General features: G+C 22.7%; 4 protein-coding genes across 4 annotated transcripts; 1 reads left to right on the top strand and 3 right to left on the bottom strand.

The window, feature by feature from the left end:
* Positions 1-1,717: 1,717 nt before the first annotated feature.
* Positions 1,718-3,410, top strand: LOC128961253 (cuticle protein 14-like). Its single transcript, XM_054307469.1, has 7 exons — positions 1,718-1,743; positions 1,905-2,019; positions 2,137-2,226; positions 2,318-2,464; positions 2,669-2,717; positions 3,053-3,113; positions 3,182-3,410. The coding sequence occupies exons 2-7, from the start codon at positions 2,008-2,010 to the stop codon at positions 3,408-3,410; spliced, it is 588 nt and encodes a 195-aa protein (XP_054163444.1). The 5' UTR covers positions 1,718-1,743; positions 1,905-2,007.
* A 1,872-nt stretch (positions 3,411-5,282) lies between these two features.
* Positions 5,283-5,943, bottom strand: LOC128961338 (uncharacterized). The gene has a single exon (XM_054307566.1). The coding sequence runs from the start codon at positions 5,747-5,749 to the stop codon at positions 5,312-5,314; it is 438 nt and encodes a 145-aa protein (XP_054163541.1). The 5' UTR covers positions 5,750-5,943; the 3' UTR covers positions 5,283-5,311.
* A 679-nt stretch (positions 5,944-6,622) lies between these two features.
* LOC128961054 (adult-specific rigid cuticular protein 15.5-like) lies at positions 6,623-7,536 on the bottom strand. Its single transcript, XM_054307261.1, has 3 exons — positions 7,382-7,536; positions 7,079-7,325; positions 6,623-7,011 (listed from the first exon to the last, which is right to left on the bottom strand). Exons 1-3 carry the CDS (start codon positions 7,502-7,504, stop codon positions 6,698-6,700), a joined length of 684 nt encoding a protein of 227 aa, XP_054163236.1. The 5' UTR covers positions 7,505-7,536; the 3' UTR covers positions 6,623-6,697.
* Positions 7,537-13,007: 5,471 nt separating this feature from the next.
* LOC128961251 (presenilin-B-like) lies at positions 13,008-13,482 on the bottom strand. The gene is made up of 2 exons (XM_054307468.1): positions 13,443-13,482; positions 13,008-13,387 (listed from the first exon to the last, which is right to left on the bottom strand). The coding sequence occupies exons 1-2, from the start codon at positions 13,480-13,482 to the stop codon at positions 13,008-13,010; spliced, it is 420 nt and encodes a 139-aa protein (XP_054163443.1).
* Between the last annotated feature and the right edge of the window lie 6,075 nt (positions 13,483-19,557).

Raw genomic sequence — 19,557 nt, 5'->3', positions numbered from 1 at the left:
TATATTATAAATATAAGAATCACTGTATATAACAGTTTAAATAATAGAGAAAATTTATTATTTATTAATATTCCTTACAAATTATAATAAAGTTAAATAATTTAAATTCTTAATGTAATGAATAGATATTGTTTTAAAAATAATGAGCAATAAATGTCTAAATATGGGAAAACGCCTCKTTTTTATTAAAACATTTATTATATTTTAATAAATTTTTAATACTTTACATCCTTGGCCTTCATTAAATATTTTCATAATTGATTTTTCTTAATAAATGTATAATTTAATAAYTGTTTTGTCAATTATAAAGATTTGAGTTTTAAATAATATTCACATAATGTATTTAATAAGTTTTAATTTATTTGTTTGCAAAATGAAAGTAATAAAAATTTATTTAAAATTGTTATTTGAATAAATGTAATTTGATTTCACTTTTACTTTGATATATTATATACAGTATAATTGTTTTATTGTGATTATCAGTCAATATATTATTAATAGAGTATTAATTAATAAATATTATTTTTATATATTATCTTATATTTTATTCGCAACAAATTTTATTATTTTATTAAATAGAGTAATTTATATAATAAATATTAAAATATTTTGRTTAAAAGTATTACTGTAACTTAAAATTATAGATTTTAGTTAATTATGTGGTAAACTTAATTAATTTTTTATATTTTCAATTTACTTTTTCTTTTTTATTTAATTATATAAATTATACAAATTCTCAAATTTTGTGTTAATTTAATTATTTTTTTTTATATAAAGATTTATCAATATAATACTTTATTTAAAATTTGAAAATATGATATATTGAACAATTATATTGCACTATAATTTATATACTGTATTATATTATATTATAATAAGACTAATTTAAAAAACAAAATTGAATTAAAAAAAACACTAATTAACAAATTAATAGTTATATAAAATTTATATTGATGATATAAGTAAATATTTTAATTACATTAAAAATTAATTATTAAATATTTTTTATGGTTTTAAAAAACATACATATGATACTAAAACAAAACATTTAATGTAATAATAATTGAGTTAATATCAATCAAATTTACTAATTATAATAATTAATATTGACAAAAATGTTGAAATCAATTACAGATTGGATAYAATGATTTATTTTATAATTTWTATATATATATTTAAAAACAAATTTTTAAAAATTATTAGTTTCACAATATTGTAAATTATATCAACTAAAAACTAATAACAGTAATAAAGTCATAACAATTTGTTAACAAATWGTGTGATTTATGGTCAATGAAAACAAAATTAAAACCCAAACATATGTTTATCAGTGGCTCTAATCACTGATCACACAACGGGTTGTAATTAAAGTTCATTATATTAGGAAAAAAGTCACACAATTTGTAGTCAAGCAGTAAAACACTTTGAGCTCTAGTTTTTATTTTTCATATCTTATRTGAGATTTGTTTATCTATGAAAAACTAAGTCAATTAAAGGAAACTACTGTTTGAATATTTGATTTAAATAAGAGGAGGAGAAATAACTTGATTTTAGTAGACAATCAAAAAATATATAATAAACACATTATTTAGATATGTAAAGCATATATTGTTTAAGCAATTAAATAGAGAAAGTAGTTTTCATGAGAAAGTTGTAGCCCTCCTCCCCATTATTATGTAACCCTGAATGTGTCGCCCGGTGTCACCAACCAATTGGTGAGGGAGTGGTCGGACCCATTAATAGGTGATTGAGTTTTATTATTATCTAAGTTATACCAATACAAATGATTGTTAATATATTTCTTAATCCTTGACCATTTGAATAATTGTATCATTTATTTATATGCCATATACCACACCCGTAATTCACAAAATTACTTAATTATATTCAACTCATATATAAAGCAATTGTCACCAACTTTTCAAAATTACTTTTACTTTATTGACAATTTCACTGATTAGTGCTCATAAAATATTAAGTTGTCTCAATAAATAGACATTAAAAATAATGTGTTTAAAGGTTTGTAAGATTATAAAGATTTGTATAAATAAATCAGTAATATTAAGTTAATTTTATGTTTAATAATTAAAAAATTAATATTTATTTTACAACTATGTGTTATTTGTTAAATAACAGGTGATTATATTGTTATCGGCAGTTGTGGTGTTGGCCACTGCCAGTCATTACGGAGGTGGCGGACATTCAAACAGCTTTAGAAAACAGGATGTAATGAAATTTAGATAMTTTCTGTAAATCGTGTTAAATATATTCTTATATTTGTTGTGTATATGTTTTTTGGTGTCCATCCAAATGTTAGGATCACGGAAACTATGCATTTGGTTACGATATAGTGGACCACAAGGGGGCCAAAAACTTTCGCAAAGAGTCGGGTGACGGTCACGGAAACAAAGTCGGATCATACGGTCTGCACGATGTGGACGGACGCCTCAGAATTGTTGATTATGTCAGTCATTCACTTAATTTTATTATTTAATTTATATATATATTTTTACTAATTTTTAACTAACAAATATTAGATATTCATTCTATAATTTATGCAATTATTTTATTTGTAAAGTTATTTTAATTTATATTCAGAAATCTATTAACTTAAAAAATTATCTATAAATGTATAATTAATTAAAAATTTGTTATTTTAATATAATAGGTCGCTGATGGTCATGGTTTCCGAGCCAAGATCAGAACCAATGAACCGGGTATTTATGCATTTGTGTTATATGACCTTATATTTTAAAYAAATAGTCAATTACTGTAMATTGAGAAAATTATATTTTATCTTATAATAGCAGTAATCAGTGACAATAATTGACTGTTTAATATTTACTCTAATTTTTAGTCAAATATTTGAGAAATTAGTTTTTTWAATCGTGATTTCCTTTATATAAACTTTTAATAACAATATATAATATTTATTTAATTTAAGTGTTAACAGTAYTTTTATTTTATAAAAATTATATTAAAAATGTTTAGCAAATATAGGGTATTAAGRCAATAATTTAAAATGTTTAAAAATATAAAATATAATTAATAGGTACAACAAACAAGGACAGTGCAGCAGCAGTTTATAATGGACCCGATCCTAAAGGATATAGGTAATAATATCATATTTTTTAATCAAAATTTATATATTGAATATTACATGATATACTTTTATATACAGTTCCTCTCACATACCATCCGGTAAAGTGCCTCCACAACCAAACTATGGACCCGTGCCCTATGCATCAGCAGGACATGGCTACGGTGCGTACACACCAGCTTTAGGCAATGTTTACTCAGCACAGGGAGCTTATTATGGAGGACCTGACCAATACTCACACGGTGATTTTGGACCCGTAGGAGCTTACTCTCATTCAGCGCCTGTATTTATGCCTTATTTTGGATACTAAATCATTGGCTCTAAAAATGTTTGTTATTTTATGTTTGTTAAGTTCCCATTTTATCATTTGTTTCCATTGAGTTTTAGTATTACATATTTGTCTACACTTTATATCTATTTTCTTAATTACCAAATTATCATAACTTAAAGTTTGAAAATGCAAATGTTATGTAATATTTAATTTTCATAAGTCACTGCCTATTATGCCATTAATTATATCTAAAGCTTTATTTTTCTGCAAATATCACTCTTTATAATTGACAGTTAATTTTTGATATCATTTAACATTACTAAACAATAATTTCTTTTTAGCTAAAATAACATGTAATTAATTGCTTGCCTTTATTACTAAAAATCAATTTTATTTATTTAACTTTGAAATGCAAACACATAACAACCTAATTAACACCTCACTTATGGTCCACTTTGACAACTTTCACCACAAAATTTGTTTATTATTTAATTATTTAATGTAAATCATTATTTATAATTTGATTGTTTACTCTCATTATAGTTTTCCCTTTACATAATAACTTAATAATGTAAATAATAACTTATTAATGCTATTTTATAATATGCCGAAACAATTGTAACTTTGATAACAAACAGTCTAATATTATAATAGTTTTATTATTAAATTACAATTTCTATTATTAATAGAAAATTATTGAATATTTATTATATATTTATTATTATTAATCATATTAATAATTGAATTGAGGACAACAATTTGATTACAATTAACTTATTAAGTACATGTTTTACTAAAATATAGATATTTCCTTAATTAAATTGTTATATTTAAACCATTATAAATTAAAACATCGTATAAACAACAAAATAATATAATGTTATAAAAATAATTTTCTATTAAAAATATGATTATCATTTTATAATTAACATGTTATGTGATAAAAAATAATAAGACTATTAATAAAAATATCATTTTCTTAAAATTATTGCGTTAAATCATTTGTTATTTTTTTATTTTATCAATTATTGTTTTAAAAATCAAATAATTGTCTAAATATTTTACAAATAATTCATTTATATTGTGTTAGCAAATGCTTTATGTCTGAAGGAAACAATTGTCTCAAAAGTGTGTTTTTAGACAAACATAACAAAACACAATCAGAGCAAAGTATAACTAGTTTTAATGCAAAATATAATTATTATAAAATACTTGTATTACTTTAAATTAAATATTTATATAATTTAATATTGTAAACATTATAACAAATTAGATAAAATCTCTAATATTAAATAACTATTAGTTTAAAAAACAAATAATTTACTAATTAATAGTAAAACTATATAAAAATAGTAATTTTATTATATTAATAATGTAAAATTTATTACAAAACATAATACCAGTAGTAAAATAATCAAAATTAAGTTAAATTTAAATAAACAATCTTTAAGAGAGACTTATAATACCTTTAGTGCCATTTAGTGTTCATTTTTTGGGTGACCTCTCGAGTAAAACAAATATTTATTGTCAAAAGTCACTGTAAAAGTCAGGAAATACTGTTATCTCATGTTATTGTTTGATAAAAATACTCTTTTAATTATCAAAACTATAAATTTGAATTAATTTATGTCCCAATTAATAATAATATTTACCAGTAATTAATATAAATTATACTAATTATGTTATTATATAAAATTCAATAAATTATTATAAAAAAATACAATAATACTAATCAGTTTATTATTACTTTAATTGATATCTTTATAATTATAATAATAATAAAAACAAATAGATTTAAAGTAAACATAAATATCTGATATAATTTGAAATTAAAGTAGTTTTTTAACTAATATGTTAAATATGAGTTAAAATAAACAATATTTAAATTGATTTAAAAAAGTGATATTTGGTCTCATGATTGACCACTTAATAACAATTAATTAGTCGTCGGGAAGATATTCGGCGATCATTTCCTTAAGTTTGATCCCTTCTGCAGCCAATTCACTCAAATGTTTGTTCTCTGCCTCCAAAAGCTCCTTCTCATGTCTTGACTCTTGTAAATCACGAGTCAGTTCATCATTACGTGAGACCAACTCTTCATTGGCTTTGAGAGCGACCTCAAGAGCTTTGGAGCGTTCTTTAGCCAAACACTTCCAATACTTCAAGTCATTATCGACACTATCCTTGTCTGTCATCCATCGCACCACTCTTTGTGTCTTTTCAATGCACTTGTCTTTGTCCGACTTCTTGGTGGTCATCGTTCGGGTCAACACTTTGTTGTTATCACTAATCGGTTGCAATGAATGAAGAGATCGTCGCTTTGAACCCTTAGTCACATTGTTTTGAGTCTTTGATGTCTTCATCAAAGGTTCGCTCATTGTATCAGTTGTTGTGTATTGTCGTCCCAATAGTTGTCCCGACGGGTGGCCAGTAGTTGAGTATCGGATAAACTGTTAGTCAATTGAAATCAATTGAAATGAGTGTTCAATGCATTCAAAACATATGACTCTCTGTTGTAATGAACACACAATTAGTCAACACTTTTGCCGCTATTAGGCGTTCGTAATAGAGATGACTCATTGGTTAATATAATCGTAACTATAGTAACATATATTATAAAAGCTCACAATTGGCGCCTAATTTAAACACTATTTGTATTATTATATTCAAATTGATATCATTTTTATTAACCATTTAAATGATTAGCATTTTTGTCATCTAATARTTTAAGTAATATTTTTAAATATTTTAGTAAAACAAATAATTTGAAATAATATCAATTTGTTATTTAATTGTTGTTGATTTAATTAAATTGATAATAATAAATGAATAATGAAAAATAAATATTAAAATAATAAATTGAAATTAAAACTATAACTTTATTGACAATATTAACAATTTTAAACAATTAAATGTAAATACTGTTACAGTTTGTATATATAATAAATGGTTTACTATAAACAATAATAATATTTACATAAAATTTATAGAAAATTAAAAAAAAAGTAAATCACATGACTTTAGAGGACATTCCCGATGTGGGCAGTGATAGGCATCGGATCCTCACGTTTTGTGGCGACAGTCGGGACACAAACGGACAGGAAGTGAAGATAAAAAAGTTGAGAAACTGTGGATCTGTACTGTACTGCAACTTAAATAACGATTTATCAAACATTTTATCTGAAAAATAAAGCGCCAATAAATCGATTGTCGAAACAGTTTTATTGGAAAAAAATTATAAGAAAGGATGAGAAGAAACACATAGAAGAACAGGTATTCATTCGGATGTAAACGTCTTTTTCAGGCAATTATCTGAAATACAAAGTTTACCAGTGACTGGCAATCAGAGGTGCAGCCGCGTGGACGGTCTTAGTGGCATAGGCAACCGGGGCAGCCAAGTGAGCGTGGGTGTAGGTGGCCGGAGCAGCAATCAATGGTGCGGCCAACGGAGCAGCGGCCACATGGGTGGTAAAGGCCGGAGCGTGGCTAACGTGTTGGGTTGAAACCGAGTATGAGTGGCTCTGGACTGGAGCTGACAGAACAGCTGGAGCAGCGTATGCGGTGTGAGCAACCACTGGGGCAGAGTAGTGGGTCAAAGCGGGAGCTGCGAGGGGAGCAGCAACTACTGGGGCGGCGGCGGCTAATAATATAAATTATGTTATAAAATATTTTATTTCCATTATAATTATCTTTAGGATTACACTTACCAACAATAGCCTGAGCTTTATTGATCAACACATTTGCGGGATCCTTGGGCTCRACACCGGGTTCGTTGGATTGCACATTAGCTCTGAAACCGGCGGCATCGGCAACGTAGTTGACTACACGTACTCTTCCGTCAGCATCTCTGAGACCGTATGATCCAACCTGAACACCGGGAGCTCCCTGTTCTCGTCTGAAGGTACCACCAGTTGCGTGATCTTCATTGTATCCGAAAGCATAGTTACCGACATTCTATGTTTAAAAATTTCTTAGTTTTAGTTATATAATACATATGAATAATGACTTACATCTTGGCTACGGAATTGAGATGAGGCTCCGGACTCAAGAACACCGACAACTGGTGCGGCATAATTGATAACACCACACGACACATACCCGATAAGGGCGACCATAATGATTGCTGAATTCATTTTTTCAAATTTTTTTTTAGATATTCACTCGTTTGATTGAATGGTACATTTCGACTAAAAACATCGCTTTTATACTCTTTCTTAGATCTGATCCATTGGTTACGTCACTGGGCGTCGAATGAAGAATAAAAGTTGGGATGCAGTGAAGCCTGGGATGAGTGGCAAAGAGGAGTGAAATGCATCGATACGTGCAAACTATTTGGCAAAAAAAATGTTTGCAAAATCCAAGGTCTTCATCACTATTTCTCTCTCTCTCTCTCTCTCTCTCTCTCTCTCTCTCTCTCTCTCTCTCTCTCTCTCTCTCTCTATCACCAAGAAGTTTRTAGAGAACAGTTAAAGACATAGTTAAGATAGGGTGTGGTTATCTTTTAACCGATGGTCACAACACTCACTCACACATATATGTTGGGCTGAAATATCAATAAATTATTACAACAATCGTGTTATTACTGCACACAAACTCAGTCTTGTATTAATCAATTTAAAAAAATCTAATTTCAAATTCAAGAATTCATTTGTAATTATATTATAAATTTTAATCGAAGAAAATTAGATGCAATGAAAACGGTATTTCTTAAGCCTATAAATTGTTTGAAAAAATTATACATTTGACAGAACCATTGATTAGTTGTATATTTAATTAAATAAATCAATTTTTTTAATTTTGACRTTTAATAAGACAACGCGTGAGTGTTCAGAGAAAGAAATAAAGAAAGAAAGAAAGAGAGAAGAGAGAGAGAGAGAGAGAGAGAGACTTCAATTGATATTTTATAAATTAAGAGTTTTCAATATAAATAAAATTGTAATGAATTGTGTCGAAGATTATCAGTAAAATTAGTGGAAAAGTATCAGAGATTTTGATGGTAGCCTTGATCTCATTACTTTTCATTTTTTCAATACACATCTTTACAAAATATCAAACAATATAACATTTTATAAGCTAACTGTATGATGATAAACATGTTTAGGACATATAGAGAGATAGAGAGGGAAAGGAACCCAGGGATAGGGATTGGTATTAAATTGGAGACTAAGCTATTCATATATAAGTCTTTGAATGTGTGGGACTGACTCTCGGCTTAAATACAAAAGTAATTTTTAAAAAATAAATAATAGACTAGACTTAGTATAACATATATAAATTTACAAAAATATATCTTATTAAACAAAAATCGTTTCATAATAAGAGGTCAAGATTTATATCAAAGTTTATAATATTGATATGAATTAAAAAATATAAGATTATATTAGACATTGACTGATAGTGAATGACATTACTTTAGACTATTGTTGTTTTGATCAAAAACTACAATTTCAATCAAATCCTATAGAAATTTCACATTAAATGTCTACAACATTATTCACACTTTATTATTGGTTGAAATGATGACATAAAATATTAATTTTAAATTATACAATTGTGTTACACAAACCTTATTAAATGTATTCAATATTAATCGAATAAATCAAAAACTTTTATAATTGTAAATTAATTGATTAAGTTAAAAGTAATTTCGTTTTTATTAATATTATAATAATTATTATAAAAATCAAAATTTTATAATATATTAATTATCTCTACTTCAATATTAACTTATTCCTCGTTTTTTAACCTAAGTTTTGTCAAAATTTAAAACTTTTATTGATGTTATCRCAAACATTATTAACTTATGTTAAAATTATAATTGAGATGTTTATGAAAGGATTAAAATTTGCATTAAATGACAGACAATTTCATTGAGTTTAAAAAACTATCAGAAATATTACATAATAAGGAAATAGAAATGAAATTTCATTTATAAAATTATAATATATTTAAATAAGAAAATAGAAACATATGATTGATTTTTATTAAATATTTTAAAAATATTATAAGTGACCTTTAAAACCTAATTTATATAATATAATAACTTATGTAGTTATAGATATATCTGATATTTAAAATATATATCATGTTTTTTTCAAAAAATACAAATTATAAATACTAATGTTATAACATAATCATCTAAAAATTTAATGAAATTTAACATTTATAAAAAAAAACTAAGACACTTTCAAAATTAATAGTTATTCAAATACTAAATAATAAAATTAGTATAAACCATAAATGTTTTGTAATTTAAATTTTTAAAACTTTCGATATATCAAATTATGATCAATTTCAATGTAATTTTTTTTAATTTTTAATACAATTTATTAGATTTTTTACCGTAAAGGGATGTCAATGAAAAAATGTTATATAATTTTTTGCTGATGAAAGTGTCAAAATTACTCTAATTTTTGTCTTTAAAATCAATGCACTTCTATGATTGCCAAATCAAATGTTTAAAATCAAAAATTTTTTTTAATAGTTTAATTATAATAGATTAATCTACTAATATATAGGGAATATTAATCACTGTTATTTATTATTTATAAATATTTTTAACTTATTAATAAAATGTCATTTTTATTGATATATTAAATTAATAGATATAAAATTTGAGATTAAAAAATAGCCTAAATCTGTAATAATCAATACTAGATCTGGACGGTTGTTAACCGTACTCAGCGATCAATATAACATTATATATAAGAACAGGTAGAGTGCAGTCACAATGAAATGCATGGCCAGTGAACCACCCATTCCTTAGTTTGGAAAATCCGAGACTTAACCAAATATATAGACATTTCTTCGTCAATACAATGAAGCGAAACGAATAGTACTTATATATTGTGGTATAGAGTTGTTGTATGTTTTGAGTGATTGCATCAGCACTTGATCTATGATAAGGGCTCTACACCTAAAAGATTAATCATATCAAGGATTAAGATGTTTAGCGAGTCAACACAGTCAGCAAAATTGCTATCAAACTCGTTATCTTTGGCTTTCAAATGTAGGCTTTTATTTGAGTAAAAGTTATTGGAAAAAGTTATCTCTCATTTAAAGCTTAATTTCATGTTTTGATACAAATAATTAAACTATAAATATGTCAATCAATGTTCACACCATTGCAATAACACAAAAAACAACTAATATTACACCTAATTATAGTATTGTTAAGTACTTTATACAACTAGTAATAGTTTGATAATAAAATTATTCAATTTGATTATCTATTTATGGTTCTATATAAATATATTTAAACAATAAAGATATTTAACAATTAATAAGAAAATTATATAAAATAAAAAATATATATTTATATTATATACATTATAGTATTATTAATAATAATTTTAAGGTTATTTACAATACAAATGAATCATTTTCTTTGTTTGTATTTTGTTTTAAAAAATGCATTAAAATTTGCTATAAAATAGCGTATTTTTAKTTTTAATAATACAATATTAATGCAGTCCTTAAAAGAGTTAATTAAATAGTTATCATAAGGTATAGCTTTAGTTAACCGCCTTTATTATAGTCATAAAACAGAATCTCTCATCCATTATGAAAATCATAAAATAATAGCCACAATGTATATAATGAGCGACATTGTGAAGGACAGGGACGGACTCCGGCACCAAATTWATTGCTGTTTGGCTTAACATCAAAATGTTATAACATATACACCACTCACTGTACTGTATAATATAATTTTGTGTAACATTAGATTTTTTTAAATAAGGGATTATTATTACATAYAGTATATATATATACAAAACACTAGTGTATATGTCAGCAAAAATTAGAAGCAATTCCCTCACAAATGAATGCAATATTTAATGAAATTCACAAATATTTTCATATTTTCATTTTCAGTCTTTAACTTTACTCTCTGTTTCATTAATATTGTAATGAAACTATAATCTCACTCATTATTAGATAGRAATTTATACAGTAATTTAATGCCATTTTCAGCAAATATTGCAGAGTTTACTAATACTTGTTTTACAGACAATCCTTTTTGGCATTTAATTTAATTTTAATGATAATAATATTACGTTTTTTTAAGAAATCTAGACCCCCTCCCTCCCCTATGTTCGCAATTGTTCAAGTCATTTAAAAAAATTACGCATATAAATAAAATATTATCTAATTGCGAACGTTCTTAATTTTTAAAAGTACAAGTGCGAACGTAATATGTGAACCACGCCTAATAAGTTTCAAAAGCATATAATTGATCATTTTTRTACACACTTATAAAAGTTAAGCATTTTGTTTAAAAAGTATATAATTATCGGAAAACATAATATTGTATTATACAATGTACTGTAAATATACTATACATTAATAACAATAATTATAATTAGCATAAATTATAAGCATACCATTTGCTAAAAAAATTACTTAACTTTTAGTTAAAAATAATTTTTTTACTGTTATTTAGTTACATTATAAAATTATAATTTTTTATAAATAAATAAATTAAGTAAATTTTCAAAATTTTATTAGTCAATAAACAAAACTAATTATTGACTAATTTAAATATTATATAATCGATGAAATAAAAATAAAGTAAAMATTATGTGAATAAAAAATAAAAATACAAATGTGATTAATCATTTATTAACAGTTTAAATATWAATATTAATAAATAAAAGATTATTTTAAAAACTATTTTATACTAAGTTTATATTTAATATTTTTACTTATAAATTAAATAATATAAATWATTTTCTAACTTATATACTTTATAATTTAATATAGATTTATATAAAATTATTATATCATATACTATAAATAATTTTTATATAAATTTAATTTAATTAGGCATAAGTTATAAGTCATAATATATTATTTTTTTATAACAAATATTAAAATTACTAAATTTATTTTATATAATATTTATTTAACTATACAACCAGTGGACGATTGCATTGAAGATAATAATGTTAAACAATTCAACTTAATTTAATAACTCTTAACAACTAAATTATTTCTCTATTAATATAATTTTTAGTAAAAGTATTCAYACATTGAGATCATATTTTATAACCTATTAGTTATTACTATTAATACCTCAAATTTGACAATTATTAAATAATTTAAACTATTTAAATAATACTAATAAAAACTTAATAAGTTTTCATTATAACTTAACAAACTTATTTATAATTTATTTATAATTAGTAAATTAATAAATATATTGTTTATATATTATTTGTAAGTATTGCAGAAATGTCAATTTTCAATAATATAAAATAAGATTAATATAAATAATGATAAAATTTTTATCATATTTTTAAAGACACCTTCAAGTGTTGTTAATGTGAACACAACTCAATATGAAGAGCACCCGAGGCTATCATTTCAATGCCGTTTATCAACATTTTCAATAATATATACAATTATATATTATTATTATATATTAATATTTATAATTTAAACACAAAATATCTTTTTAATTATATAAAAGTCTGACTTAAATTAGTTATTTATAGTTATTTAGACGCCACTAATATATTGATATATTAATATAAAATCTGATATTTTATAACAATTACTTAAAAATGAATKTCATTGAGTATTAAATTATTAAATTAAAAAAAATAAGAGACATAAAACAAAATTATAAAATAATTAAATAAAAATAAGTTTATTCTGTAGAGAGTCATTGAATGGTATAATAAAATATTTTGCTGTAAAATGAGCCAACAGTCCCATTGTTATAGATATAGGAAGTGCTGGAAGTGGAAAATTCTTGATCAACAATATAAACAATGTTATGGCCAGTCCTACCAATACGGAGATAAAACAAATGATGGCCATCAAGACATCTCCAGAAGCAAAAGATTTGCCAACTAATACACTAAAGAAAATGAAATCTCCTAAACCTAACTCAAGGTTTGAATTATCGTCAGAACCATCACTTGCTTCCAACCAAACGGCAGTTGTGTATATAATTGGCGGCAGATTTCTGTTATTTTGCTCAACGTTTTGAAAGATTTTATTCAGTGGACCTAATATTTGATATTATATTAAATACACTAACATTAGGAATGAGTTATTGCCTACCAGTTGTATGTAGTACTGCATAGATATCCCAAATAGACATTAGAGCTGATAATATCCATACAACAAAATCTGGAAGTACTAGGATCAGGAAAAGTGCCAAATTTGATGATATTATTATTAAATATATTTGTTTAAGCAATTTAGGTCCGGCCATAAAAAATATAATAAGTCCTACACCACAATAATTCCATATAATAAATATTGTTGTAAACCAATCAATAGCTATGTTATATTCATCAATTGCAATGTATAAATAAACGATACCAAAAAATACAAAATATAGCATAAATATAAAAATAAAAACTATTTTCATACAAAGTTCCCATTCATATACTATTATAAAAGCCATACAAGTTGTTATTATAGCTAATAATATAATAAAAATGATGGACACAATTATATAACTGAAAATTTGATTTGTTTGGCTCCGGTCATCATCTTTGGTAAAACCTGGAACTCCATGTGATTCCATAAAATCATTGATTCCTAATATTAGTATAAAGTAATACATGTTATAAATATTGAACATTAATAACAAAACTCATACCATAAGAATAAATGGGAAAGAAATGAATGGATAGTATGACTAAAAGCATACAAACAGAGATCGGAGTTATGATTAGTGTAATCCGTTTTAACTCTTTTTCAATCATTTTTATCCATTTCTTTCTTTTCTTTTGTTTATTCTTTCTATTTATAACTTCTTTACTATMATTATCTTTAATTGTAATTTGTTTACGTATTTCTCTTTTATCATATTATTATTATTTTCAATTGTAGTTAATATTTTATTTTTCTGGTTGTTTGACATTTTTGATGCAATATCTTATATATTTATATATACTGTACTAACTTAATGTAAATAATCAATAGACTTATTAAAATTGTTGAAATTTGCATAAATATTTAAATTTGAATTATAATTAATGATTATTGAAAATATAAACAATATATTTCGCGTTAAAATGATATAAATGAGCAGTCAATACAAATATATACARTATTTAATAATAGAAATATTATAGAAATATATTATATAAAAAGTTAACTACATTTTTGTTAATTTTATTTTAATATATAGCGAGATCTCATGTATTATTTATTATTTTATTGATTAATTAATAATTAATAAATTATAAATATTAATTTACGTGATTAAACTTWAAAAATTTTCCAATTGATTGAAATTTTGAAAATAGTAATAATACTAATCATAATATACTATATAAATGAATAATATAAGTGGAGACAAGTCTAATGATATGAATCAACAATTGCAACGACACGTCGATTGTCTGAAACAAAGTGTTAATCAATTCAAAGAACAATTGGTCGAAGAGTTGGTCCGAATAGCAGTGAAACGGATGCGTGATTTCAACGAACGTTTGATTAGAAAGTTAGACAAAGTCAAGAAACTTAACAATAATTATAATTTATATTTAGATAAAAGGAAACAAAATTATTTTTAATTGCTTTTTAACGAAGTTATGTATAGTATTAACATATATTTTGTTGATTATTAATTCAAAAAGTACTGTATGACTAACAAAATTTGTTGCTAATTATTTTTCAAAGTAAYAATAAATACAATAAACTAAATATATATATATAATCTAATAATATATATAAATCTATAGTTATTTATAAATATTATCAATAAAGTTAATTTTAATATAAAATTTGATAACAGATAATATTAATATAATTTAACAGTAATTAAATTAAATATTATTATTTATTGAATTGARTCGAAATGCAAACTTTTGACCAAAACCATTGAATAAATAAATAAATCTAATTTTAATAGCCATTTAATAACAATAAAAAATAAAAAATAAATCAAACAAAAGGACAAATCAATTATTAAATAGCAATAAAATTCTTCCGTAAAATACTTTTTTAGTCACAACAAGACATTAAAACTTAATAACAATTAATTCATATTTATTATTTAATTCATATTATAATTATTTGTTTTAATTAGTCTATATAAAAGCATAATAATCACTTTTTAAATATTTATAATGAAACAAAAATAAGAAACAAATAGGAAATAAATTAAAGGTTTTTAACAGTAATTTGCGCTTAAAGTATATTAGAGTTATTGTGTGTAAAGTGAAAATTAAAATAAAATTTTGTAATATATTGTTAGAGTGTTAGTAATGATGATCATTAGTAATGAATAGTTAACCTTTTGATATAAACAAAAGTAGGATATGTGAAACTTATTGACATGAATGGGACAGTTAGMTATGGGAATGTTAGCTATGGGACTGTTTGTCGCACATTACCTGTCATGCGAGAGACAAATTCTGGTAACCCATCAACAAATTAGTGCCAAAATATTATAATTTASACTATTATTGTTTTGATCTTTGAGTGCCAGAAACAATAATATAAGTAATACTACTACCGCTTAATTTTTGTTTTAACTCCAATTTACYAACAAATATATTATTAYTATTWTTATTATATATAACTAAGACAACTGTTTTTTATATAAATTGAATTAATGATAAGCGATATCTCTGTTAGACTCCAATAGGACACCATTGGGATACTGGATATATGTTATATAACAAATTGCACCCTAAAATCTTCAATCACTTTTATTTGTGTACTTTTTATAAAAAGGTGTCCATAAAAGTATTATTTATTCATAAATAGTTTTGTGGTATTAATACAAGTTTATAGAAAAATTCTTCAAAAATGAATTCAAAATTATTTGTAAGAACTAATGTTTATTTAAATCTATTTGAATGTTGTATTAATTTTATGTGTATTTTTTGTAATGTTTTAAATAATGTTAGCTGTTTTGCGTGATTGCAATTGTTTTGTTGGGTTTGGTTGTGGCCCAGGATTATGAAGAAGGAGGAGAAGAAGCCGATGGAGGAGAGGGTGGAGGAGAAAGTGGAGGAGATTATGACGATTCGGGTGATTACGTGGCACCGGCTGATGGCGGAGAGGAAAGTGATGAAAGCGCTAATTTAGCTCATTTAGTGCCATCATTGCTTAATAGCAGGAAAAAGTAATTTATTTATTATTTATTTTTGTTAATTTAGAATAAATATTTATTAATTATTGTTTTATAAAATAAAGTTTTTATTTTTGTTAATTATTATTATATAAAATAATATTATTTTTTTTTTTATAAATTGTCATTCAATTATAATTAAGTTCTAAAAATAATTTTAGAATAAAAACAATAATTTATTTTTATTATAAAATAATTTATTTAATTTTAAGGCATATCAACATTTTAATATAATYAATAACATAATAAAATATATATTTTAGAGTAWTTTAATTTGTTAYACTTTAATAMTTCTAATATACATAAAATRCAATTAAATATTGCAAACAAAAATATGCAATAAATTATTATAAATAATGTTATTTATAATAAAAATAAATAAAAACTTAGATGAATAATTTTAATTTGTTTTTTACTTTTTATTGCAATTTCTCTAAAAACTTTATATAAATATTKGATTTAATGACATTTGTTTTGAAAAGTTATTTCACACAGAGTTTCACTAATATAATGATTACTTAAACCCATCTCAAGACTTGATGTATTAAATATRTACAGAAAAAACCAAATCTRCTTTAAATAAAAAACTTATAAATTATAAAAAATTATAGTATGAATACAAGTTTAATAATAATAATATTGTTTGTATACTTCAGGCGATCCATTGATATCGAAGAGTCCGATAATAACCAAAAAATCTTGACTCGAGTGAGACGTGGAGGACACGGACGGGTTGGACCCGTATATACGTAAGTAATATATAATATTTACTAATTTATTTAATTAAATAATTATTTATTAGAGATAAAAATCACTAAACAAAAATAAATAATTAACTTTATAATTTAACATATTAATAGTAGATAGAAAAATTATTTGTTTAATAAACTTTTATATAGTTTATTAAATAAAAATTATAAAATTATATATTTTTGAATAAATAAAAAACATTATAAAGTATTTACAAAATTACATTATATTTAATTTTAATTARTCGGCAACATTTTTTATAATAACAATTTTATTATTAGTTAGTATTTTTACTATTGATTTACTAAAAAGTAGTTTTGKAAAAAATTAATTAAAATTTGTGTTTCTAATAAGTTTTTTGTTTGRATTTCTCATAAAAAACATAAATAAATTATAGTTTTTTAAKTAAAACATAATATATGAAATTTTTAAAATCATATATTTTATTAAATTTTAGTTTATATGTAAATACAGTTAACATACTTTAACTATTTAATAGAATTTAATTTATTAAATTTGTTTTCTATAAAATATTAAAATAATGAAATATTACAGCAATTTTTTAATGCTTCACTAAATAATTGTCTATTATTAAGATTTTCAAATATTTTCTTGTATTAAAATGTTTTTTWTTGTTATAGTTATCAAAAAACCGACCACAAGGCCAACTTTAAATGGGGTATAGTTTAAACATTGTATTAATTGATTTGTATTGATTTGAACTAAACCATAAAACTTATTTTATTTAAAACATTTATATCTTTAGAATATTTTAGAGTTTTTTATGATTGGAAATATAGTAATTGAAAATATTTTGATTACTTATCAAAATGTTATTTCATTTTTATTAATATGTTACCGTTTATAAGTTAAAAAAATATTATATATATATATATATGAATTGATTTATGGCACATATAACAATATTTAGTTATTTTATGATTTGGTTCTTAAAAATTAATATAGATTKAAAATATAATTATTTAAATGTATTATTTTATATTTATTTTTAGGGGTCAAACATATGGTGGGCAAAGAGTATGGAAAATAAATATTTTATAATAATATTAAATTTATGTTATTACCTATTAATGAGACCAAGTTTTGTGTTATAATTTGTTTTATGCAAATTATAACTATTTTTTGTACTATTTTTTCAAATTATATAATTTCTATTTATTTGACACAATTTAAACATTAATTCTATATAGATCTAAATTTTAAAAAATTAGTATTTTACAAAAATATAGTRCTTTAAAGGTTGTCTAGATCATYATACATTTAATTCTATATTTAAAAAACTTTAAATTAAAAATTTAAAAATAAATTATATTTTGAATGCAATAGATTATTAAACAAAAACATTATATTACTATTCATTAATCATATTTGTCCTTCAAATACAATTAACAGTAATGAAAGCGTATTAAAAACAATGTGTTTATTGTGCAAATAATTTGTATTTAAAAGATTTACTAAAAGATAATTCAATGATTTTAAAACATACAGAAAACATTTGTAGATATCTTTAACAATAATCATTATAAACTTTGATAATGATAATTTTATGCCATAATATTTTTTATATTATTTGTAGTTTTTATTAATAAATAGCCAAAACAACAATTTTAAAATAATCTATAAAAATATCTTTATATTAAATTCTATAATAATCTAATAATTTATATTTTAAAAATTATATAAAAAATATTATTATTTATGTATTTATATTTATGTATTTATAGATGTATTTCTATTTTTTTAATTAAAAATTATTATTTATTATATTTGTGTACCATAATAAAATTTTAAAAAAATTGCTATATAAATGTATTATTATTATTTAAAATTTTATTTTATATATTATTATTAATACCGAAGATAAATAATAAAAATTATATCAAAATWATTTAACAAAATCTTTTAAAMGATAATGTTTTAGTCAAATTAAAATTAWATTTTGAAATATTTGWAGATAACCATCAAAATAAAGTGTTATTTTTATAATAATTACTATTATTTAGTATTTTAAGCGCTATAAGTACARTATAGCCTCTAATATTATAACTTTTTATTAAATTTAAATARTTTATTATTTCAATAATTAAAAAATAAATGTGAGCAATATTATTTGTAATTAAAAAAATCAATTCACAATTTGTATACTATATCTTAACATAAATTATACTAGTTTATTTTAATAATTAGTGTAAATATTTATAATAATTTTACTCTAATAAATYATTATTAGTAATTAAAATTATTAGTAATAATAAAAATTTTAATATGTTATAAACATTTGCAATCAATTAGGATTSAAATGACAAAACA

Source organism: Oppia nitens, unplaced genomic scaffold (genome assembly GCF_028296485.1).
Source record: "Oppia nitens isolate AA-2021 unplaced genomic scaffold, nextdenovo-longstitch-racon4-pilon3 scaffold5_pilon_pilon_pilon, whole genome shotgun sequence".
Lineage (NCBI taxonomy): Eukaryota > Metazoa > Arthropoda > Arachnida > Sarcoptiformes > Oppiidae > Oppia > Oppia nitens.
The sequence above is the reverse complement of the archived record's forward strand: the minus strand, read 5'-3'. Positions and strand labels throughout refer to the sequence as shown.